The sequence below is a fragment of the Podarcis melisellensis genome, assembly GCF_964234715.1.
Source record: "Podarcis melisellensis genome assembly, chromosome: 2".
Lineage (NCBI taxonomy): Eukaryota > Metazoa > Chordata > Lepidosauria > Squamata > Lacertidae > Podarcis > Podarcis melisellensis.
Window position 1 is genome coordinate 117,811,306 of NC_138529.1, and position 9,902 is coordinate 117,821,207.

The 9,902-nt window shown below is 42.8% G+C and overlaps 1 protein-coding gene across 1 annotated transcript; it reads left to right on the top strand.

Annotated features, from left to right (window-relative positions):
* The first annotated feature begins 1,746 nt into the window (after window positions 1–1,746).
* On the top strand, window positions 1,747–9,358 carry LOC309364502 (uncharacterized protein). Its single transcript, XM_081901932.1, has 2 exons — window positions 1,747–2,379; window positions 7,093–9,358. Exon 2 carries the CDS (start codon window positions 7,189–7,191, stop codon window positions 9,304–9,306), a length of 2,118 nt encoding a protein of 705 aa, XP_081758058.1. The 5' UTR covers window positions 1,747–2,379; window positions 7,093–7,188; the 3' UTR covers window positions 9,307–9,358.
* The last annotated feature ends 544 nt before the right edge of the window (window positions 9,359–9,902 follow it).

The following is a 9,902-nucleotide window of genomic DNA, read 5'->3' on the forward strand; positions in this document are numbered from 1 at the left end:
CTGCCGCTCGGCTCCGAAACGGTTAACAGCAGCGGCGACAGAGCTGAGATTCCTAGAGCGGAGGGGAAAAGGCTGTCGGGAGAATTGCAGCTTCCGCTTCCTGTCCCGCTTGGGGGGGGGGAGAGATACCTGTCATGGCGGCGGCTGTCCTTCCTCTCGGAGGCGCTGGAGGTGGGTCGTATGTATTATGTATTATAAAGGGGGAGAGACGGGGGGTGCAGCTGGGGGGAGTGTGGGGAGGGATGAAAAAGAACCCATTAGGCAAACCCTTTCAAGGTAAGTTCTTTTCCTCTGTCTCCTTTTTCTAGTCATCAGTTTGTCCAGATTTTCACATCTTATTATTTTTAAATAGAGCTCTTGAAAGTTGGTCGGCATTTTGGTGGGTGCAGATCTCGCCTAATGCACACGCTTTTGCAAAGGGTATTTCCCATATATTTCCCATAATACCCCCGTTTCAATGTAAGTTTTTTCTGTCTCCTTTTTCTAGTCGTCAATTTACCCAGATTTTCACATGTTATTATTTTTAAATAGTGTTAGTTTTAAAGAATTTTATTTTAAATTATTTCAACCTCTTGAAAGTTGGTCAGCATTTTGGTGTAGATTTCTCCTAATGCCCGCGCTTTTGCAAAGGGTATTTCCCATAATATTTACATTTGCCATAATTAATGCATTCTGTATATAATTCAGCTAAAATGATTCATTTTTAACATCTGCATGCTTTTTAACATCTGCATGCAGCCGCTGGGAGAGATCATCAGGGGGGTTGGACTGGGTGTCCATCAATATGCGGATGAGACCCAGCTCTGCCTCTCTTTCAAATGGGAACCAGTGAAGGCGGGGAAGGATGGATGGCGGCTAACGGATTGAGGTTTAATTCTGACAAGACAGAAGTACTGTTTTGGGGGGGCAGGTTGGCGTGGGGGACTCCCTAGTCCTGAATGGGGTAACTGTGCCCCTGAAGGACCAGGTGTGCAGCCAGGGAGTCATTTTGGACTGACAGCTGTCCATGGAGGCGCAGGTCAATTCTGTGTCCAGGGCAGCTGTTTACCAGCTCCATCTGGGACGCAGGCTGAGACCCTACCTGCCCACGGACTGTCTCGCCAGAGTCGTGCATGCTCTGGTTATCTCACGCTTAAACTACTACAATGCTCTCTACGTGGGGCTACCTTTGAAGGTGACCCAAAAACTGCAACTGATCCAGAATGTGGCAGCTAGACTGGTGGCTGGGAATGGCCAGTCACAGGACCATATAACACCGGCCCTGAGAGATCTGCATTGGCTTCCAGTACGTTTCCAAGCACAACTCAAAGTGTTGATGCTGACCTTTAAAGCCCTCAAGGACCTCAGCTCAGTAGACCTGAAGGAGCATCTCCACCCCCATCGTTCAGCCCAGACACTGAGATCCAGCACCTTCTGGCGGTTCCCTCATTGCGAGAAGTGATGTTACAGGGAACCAGGCAGAGAGCTTTCTTAGTAGTGGTGCCCTCCCTGTGAAACACCCTCCCATCAGATGTCAAGGAAATAAGCAGCTATCCTATTTTTAAAAGACATCTGAAGCCAGCTCTGTTTAGGAAAGTTTTAAATATTTAAATGCTGTATTGTTTTTAACACTCAATTGGGAGGCCCCCGGAGTGGCTGGGGAAACTCAGCAGCCAGATGGGCGGGGTATAATTTATTATTATTATTATTATTTACATTTCCTGTAATTGATGCATTCTGTATCTAATTCCGCTAAAATTTTTCATTTATAGGTCTTCCTTCCTTTTTATGGGGGTAGGACATCTTTTCCTAATGGAAAATATCTTTCTCCTCCCAGCAGGCCAACCTGGGCAGGTGGGGGACCTTCCTTGGGCTCCCCATAGGGCTTGGGGTCAAGGCAAACCCTTAAGCATTGGAAAACCTTCTGCAGAGGCTCCCCCTGGAACTTGTAATAATTTTTATCTGGCCTGATTTTACTATAATTTGTTACATTTATATACCTCCCTATACCCACAGGCCTCAGAACAGTTCACAGGATAAAATTACAATATAAAAACTCAAAGTACATAATCAAAACAGAAACAACCCAATAACATCCCCCCAACACACACATTTTAAATTATTTGTGTTTCAGTTAAACAGCAGTTTCTGCAAGAGCAGTTCTGGGTGGAAGAGGTTTTTTAAAAAAGGAGAAACAAGCAACTTCAAGTCCACATTAAAAGTCCACGTGTTGCTGCGGCCTTATACCGACAGGCTAATAATGATAATACTACTAGTAATACGAATATTCCTGAGCGTCCTCTCCCACTTTGTGGAGTCCGATTGGCCCCCTGGTACACTCCAAGCTGGGAGGCTGAACGCAAGTGGATGAAAGATCCTAATTAATGCAACCAAAGACTGGTAAGGGCTCATTAGCAAGCCTACCTAGTGGCAGTGAAGGCAGCAAAGAAAGCATAGTTTTTTGCCTCCATTGCCTCCTCATTATGTCGTCTGGCAGAACTTTTCCGGGTTGTACGGGGCCTTTTACAGGCTGGCCCAAAGGTGGTGGTAGAACCAATGGTAGCTCGCTTTGACTTCTTTGCAAAGCATGTTGTTGTTAAAATTGCTTGCCACAATGCTTTGACAATTGCAGGAGAGATCTGACCAGGTTCATATGGCAGGGTAAGAAACCCCGCATAAAATACAAATTACTGACTGACAAAGAAAGGGGCGGGTTTCGCACTCCCCGATTTAAGAACATATTTCAAAGCCTCGTGCCTATGTTGGATAAAGGATTGGATCTTATTAGAGAAAACATATACTTGATTTGGAGAGTTGCAACAACAGGTACGGATGGCATAAAGTCAAAGTCCACAGAGGGTTCACTAATCATATAGTCAGAAATGCTCTTTATAAAGTGTGGACAAAATACCAACCATTATTAGAACCCCAAACGCCATGGTGGCTGTCCCCAGTAGAGACTTTTGCAGTCAAAAAAATAAATATGGAGGGAAATTGGGCAACCTATAGTCAACTATTAAAAGAAGACAAGGACATCTGAGATTGAAAACATTTGGAGAGATAAGGCACTACCTCACCGATTGGCTCCCATATCACCAAAAAAATGGCTTTGGGAAAGATGAATCCAAACTACAAAATGCATTATTACGAAATGACAAAAAAATATTATCTAAAACTGTTATTGGAATGGTATCCGAAAGATGAGGAAGTAAAGAATGTAATGGTTAAATGGGACATCGGCCCCACAATACAGATGGAACAGTGGGAGAGACTCTGGAGGTTAGATATCAGATTTACTGCCTGTTATACTGTCAAGGAAAACAATGATAAAGGTTATACAGGTGGTATGTGACACCTTCCAAACTAGCCAAGATATGTAAACTCAAATCCAACCGATGTTGGAGATGCAGTAATGCAGAGGAAACAATGATCCATGTATGGTGGAGCTGTGAGAAAATTAATAAATTTTGGGGGTGTATCCATGAAGAGCTAAGAAAGATGCTGAAAGCTCCTATAGAAAAAAATCCAGAGGCATATCTAATGGGCATTATAGGAAAGGACACCCCACAGGATATCAAAAGGTTATTCAGCTGCAGCCAGATTATTACTTGCTAAAAATTGGAAAGGGGGCATTATTCCCACAAAAGAAGACTGGATAAGTAAATTATGTGACTTTATAGAATTGGCCAAACAGCAGCCATAAGACACCAGTCAAATCAGAATTTAAGGAAGGAATGGAAATGCTTTGAGGACCAAATGAAAAAACACTGTTCTAAAGAAAACCTGTAGATATGTATAGACTAAGGATGTAAAGTTGAATCAGATTATGACAAATTAATAATAGGTGAATGTTGAATACTATCAAAAACACAATGTAAATAAGAGTATAGAATATTGAAAGATGTCGAGCTGAGGCGGAGGGAAGTCCCAGTGTTGGAATTTTTATTTTATATATCTTTATGTTGGACTCTTTTATTTTATGAATGTTATATTGATTGTATATATACTTTCTATAATAAATTTTATCGAGGAAAAAGAAGAAGATAAAATTGCTTCCATCCACCAAGAGAGCAGATGAGTCTCATGGGGTGTCCAGAGCACAGTCTAGTCCTGTTGTGTTGGATGAGTTTTTTCAGTTGGTCAGGCTCGAGGATATGGACAAGGTGCTTGGATCAGTCAGGGTGACCAATTGCACTCTTGACCCTTTCGCCTCTTGGCTGATAAAATCCAGCAGGGAGGGAACAGCAGGCTGGGCCAGGGAGAAGATCAGTGCCTCTTTACAAGAGGGGGTGGTCCCTGCATGTTTGAAGGAGGCAGAGGTAAAACCACTCCTTAAGAAACCTTCCCTGAATTCAGAAAGCCTAACTACCGGCCAGTTGTTGATCTCCCTTTCCTGGGCAAGGTTCTGGAGCAAGTGGTCGCAGACCAGATCCAGGTGCTTTTGGAAGAAACTCATTTTCTGGATCCATTTCAGTCAGGGTTTAGGCCTGGTTTTGGCACAGAAACTGCTTTGGTCGCCCTGTATGATGACCTCTGTCGAGACAGAGACAAGGGAAATGTGTCCCTGTTCATTGTTCTCCACCTCTCAGCGGCTTTTGATACCATCCACCATGGTATCCTTCTGGAGCGACTCTCTGAACTGGGGGTGGGTGGCCCTGCTTTGCGGTGGTTCCAGTCCTACTTGGATGGCCATTCCCAGAGGGTGTTACTTGGGGAATTCATTTCAGCCCCATGGAAGCTTCAATGTGGGGTTCCGCAGGGCCCAATCCAATCCCCCTTGTTGTTTAACATCTACATGAAATCGCTGGGAGGGGTTATCAAGAGGTTTGGAGTACGTTGCCAGCAGTATGCTGATGACATTCAGCTCTATTTCTCCTTTCTATCTGTAGATGAGGCAGTGCAAGTGCTGGACCAGTGTCTTGCCTGGGTAATGGACTGGATGAGAGCCAACAAATTGAAGCTCACTCCAGATAAGGCTCAGTTAGTGGGTGGTTCCCTAGAGCAGATGGCTGGGAGGTCGCCTGCTCTTGATGGGGTTACACTTCCTCTGAAGGAGCAGGTTCGTCGCTTGGGGGTTCTCCTGGATCCTTTGCTGTCGCTCGAGGCTCAGATGGCCTGGAGTGCCTTTCATCACCTTTGGCTGGTGGCCCAGCTACACCCCTAGCTGTACAGGAATAGCCTATCTACCGTTGTCTGTGCTCCGGGAACTTCAAGGTTAGATATAGATATGCGTTATACGTAGGTCTGCCTCTGAAGACAGTCTGGAAACTTCAGCTAGTGCAGAATTCAGTGGCCAGGCTGCTCACTGGCGGTTTGAGCATATTGCCCCCATCCTGTTCTGACTGCACTGGCTACCAATTAGGTTCTGGGTCCAATTCAAATTGCTGGTTTAGACCTGTAAAGCCTTAAATGGCTCAGGACCAGGAATACTTCAAGGACTGCTTCTTTCCATATGAACCTACCTGGACCCTGAGATCCCCTTATGAGGCCCTCCTTCGTGGGCCTCCTCCTCACGTGGTCCGGAGGGAGGCAACACGAGAACAGGGCCTTCTCTGCAGGGTCTTCCTGTCTGTGGAATGCTCTCCCCAGGGAAGTTCGCCTGACGCCTTTCTTATAAACCTTTGTTGTTGTTTAGTCGTCTTAGTCATTTCCGACTCTCTGTGACCCCATGAATCTTTTTTATAATTTTTAAATTTTTTATTAAATTTTTCCATAATATCTCCAATCATACAATTTTCCACATCACATATTTTGACTTATTGAACCTCCCTCAACTCCTCTGACAATCATCTGTAGTTAAATTTCTATCTTCACATTCCTTAATTATAATATCGCCTTTAAATAAAATTTTTCTGTCCTCATTTACATTCTTGCAATATTCCTTATTTTTTCACAAACACACTAGCATTGTTTGTTCCTCACATACAATCTTCAGATATTCTCTGAATTTTCCCCAGTCCTCTAGAAACTTATGGTCTCTTTGAAGTCTGATTTTTCCAGTTAATTTGTCCAGTTCTGCATAGTCTGTTAGTTTTGTTCTCCATTCTTCCAAAGTCGGTAGTTCTTCTTGTTTCCATTTTTGAGCCATCAATATTCTCGCTGCTGTTATTGCGTACTGAAAGAGTTTACAGTCCCTCTTATTTATTTTATTTTTAGTTATTCCCAGTAAGAAGGTTTCTGGTTTCTTTACAAAGCTATATTTCAGCATTTTCTTTAACTCATTATATATCATTTCCCAGAACCCCTTCACTTTCTTACACTCCCACCACATATGAATAAATGTACCCTCTTTCTCTTTACATTTCCAACATTTGTTACAGGTTTTGTACATTTTTGTCAATTTAACTGGTGTCATATACCATCTGTATACCATTTTCATAACATTTTCTTTTAACGTAGTACATGCTGTGTACGTTTTTTTGCCAATCTTCCATATCTATACTATACCCTAAATCTCTGGCCCAGTGAATCATTGCCGCTTTAACTTCCTCATCCATCGTGTGCCATTCCAGTAAAATTTTATACATTTTTGAGATTATCTTACAATCATTATTAACAATTTCTGTTTGAAATTTTGAATCTTTTTCTTTATACCCTTTTTCTTTCACATCCTTTTTAAACATATCACTTATCTGATAATAGTGCAGCCAGTCGAATACATGTTCTTTTACTTGCTCATATGGTTTCAATCTCCATTTCTCTCCTTCTTTCACCACCAAGTCTCCGTAAGTAATCCAATTACTCCTCATGTTAATTTTCTTGACTCCCATTACCTCTAATGGGGATAACCAATGTGGAACCCCCATTTCTAATATTTTTTTGTATCTGTATTATTTTGTATCTGTATTATTTTGTATTAAAAACTTCCCTACACATTGCTGCCTCCAGTTGTCTTCTAAAATTTGCATAGTTATTTTTTTGACAACTGACCGGAGGGTGTTCCACAGGGTGGGCACCACTGCCAAGAAGGCCCTCCGCCTTGTTCCCTATAACTTCCCTTCTCACAGTGAGGGAACTGCCACAAGGCCCTGGGACCTGAATCTCTGTGTCCTGACTGATTGGGGTGAAGACGCTCCTTTAGCATTTCATCAGTTTTCCTTTTTATTCCATCAGGAGATGTTGAAGGGATGCTGGCAGAAGGGGAACAATCAGAAGTGTCACCGAAAGGATCCAAAGAGGAGGGGGAGCAAAGGAAGCTGAGGGTTCAAGATGGAGGCAGAAGGCGAGAGGGGAGACGAAGGCAGAAGCCGGAGGCTGACTGGTATGTCTCAGGGTGGTGAAAATCAAATTCCCAGAGAGGAGAAACCTTATAAATGTTTGGAGTGTGGAAAGAGCTTCAGTAACAGTAGTGCCCTTACCTCGCATCAAAGATCTCATACAGGGGAGAAACTGTATATATGTTTAGAGTGTGGAAAGAGTTTCAGTCGCAATGATGCCCTTACCAGGCACCAAAGATCTCATACAGGGGAGAAACCGTATACATGTTTGGAGTGTGGAAAGAGCTTCAGTCTGAATAGTACCCTTACCTCGCATCAAAGATCTCATACAGGGGAGAAACCGTATACATGTTCAGAGTGTGGAAGGAGCTTCAGTCAGAATAGTTCCCTTACCTCACATCAAAGATCTCATACAGGGGAGAAACCGTATACATGTTCAGAGTGTGGAAGGAGCTTCAGTCAGAATAGTTCCCTTACCTCACATCAAAGATCTCATACAGGGGAGAAACCGTATACATGTTCAGAGTGTGGAAGGAGCTTCAGTCAGAATAGTTCCCTTACCTCACATCAAAGATCTCATACAGGGGAGAAACCGTATACATGTTTGGAATGTGGAAAGAGCTTCAGTAAGAGTAGCAATCTTAAGTCCCATCAACGAACTCATACAGGGGAGAAACCGTATACATGTTCGGAGTGTGGAAAGAGCTTCAGTCTGAATAGTACCCTTACCTTGCATCAAAGATCTCATACAGGGGAGAAACCGTATACATGTTCAGAGTGTGGAAAGAGCTTCAGTCAGAATAGTTCCCTTACCTCACATCAAAGATCTCATACAGGGGAGAAACCGTATACATGTTCAGAGTGTGGAAAGAGCTTCTGTGACAATCGTAGCCTTACTGGTCACCAAAGATCTCATACAGGGGATAAACCGTATACATGTTTGGAATGTGGAAAGAGCTTCAGTAAGAGTAGCAATCTTAAGTCCCATCAACGAACTCATACAGGGGAGAAACCGTATACATGTTCGGAGTGTGGAAAGAGCTTCCGTAACAATCATAGCCTTACCGGGCACCAAAGAACTCATACAGGAGAGAAACCGTATACATGTTCGGAGTGTGGAAAGAGCTTCAGTGACAGTAGCCATCTTAAGTCCCATCAACGAACTCATACAGGGGAGAAACCTTATAAATGTTTGGAGTGTGGGAAGAGCTTCAGTCAGAGTACTGTCCTTATCTTGCATCAAAGATCTCATACAGGGGAGAAACCCTATAAATGTTCAGAGTGTGGAAAGAGCTTCAGTCATTGTGGTACCCTTAAATTGCATAAAAGATCTCATACAGGGGAGAAACCGTATACATGTTCAGAGTGTGGAAAAAGCTTCAATCAAACTAGTAGCCTTAAGTTGCATCAACGAACTCATACAGGGGAGAAACCGTATACATGTTCAGAGTGTGGAAGGAGCTTCACTCAAAGTAGCACACTTAAGTCGCATCAACGAACTCATACAGGGGAGAAACAGCATACGTGTTTGGAGTGTGGAATGAGCTTCGCTCGCAGCAATGGGCTTACTAGACATCAACAAACTCATAGAGGCAGCAAACCTTATAAATGCTGGGAATGTGGCAAGAGCTTCAGTCGCAATGACTACCTTTCCTCGCATGAAAGAATTCATACAGGGGAGAAACGATATACATGTTTGGAGTGTGGAAAGAGCTTCAGCTACAGTTGCAGCCTTACCTTGCATCAAAGATTGCACACAGGAGAGAAACCGTATAAATGTTTGGAGTGTGGCAAGAGCTTCAGTTGTGGTAGCTTACTTACACTGCATCAAAGAACTCATACAGGAGAGAAACCGTATACATGTTCGGAGTGTGGAAGGAGCTTCAGGTGCAGTAGCTCCCTTACGATGCATCAACGAACTCATACAAGAGAGAAACCGTATACATGTTCGGACTGTGGAAAAAGCTTCAGTAAATGTGGCACCCTTAAGTCGCATGAAAGAACTCATACAGGAGAGAAACCCTATACATGTTTGGAGTGTGGAAGGAGCTTCAGTCAGAGTAGCCACCTTAAGTCGCATCAAATAACTCATACAGGGAGGAAATATTAGAAATGTTTGGCCTATAGAAAGAACTTATGTGACAAGGACTCCCTTACTAAACTGAAAAGAACCCGTACAAGGGAAACAGAAAGGTTGGAGTGTGTGAAGATATTTAATCATATCAAATAACTCCTACGGAGAGTAAAACAATGGTTGTATTCAGAATTAGAATTTGCTTCCATTAGAATTTTTATTCCTTTTAGTGGCTGTGTTGCAGATTATTCTCCTGATCAGAGTTAGATTTACATAGCTATGTTCTATTTTTTTCCTCATGCGTTATTTCCCATGTATTCATCACTTGTATATAGCGGTGCTTTAATATTTCTTCCATCCCCAAAATTTGTTAATCTGGTGTGAATTGATCTGATATTTTTCATAGACACAAATGCATTCTCTGGTATTCTGTTGACGTATGTAAATGACGTATCTTTGCAATGAGAGTATAGCCCCTCAGATCACAGCTCTAATGAACAAATGCTGTTGAGAAACATATACTGTATAATAAGCCTCAATACGCAGTCAAGAGAGAAATTATTTTTCTTTGGCGTAGCAGAGTAAAATTGTCTTCCATGAACACAGTCTTAACAGTGAGTCCGTAAGTGACT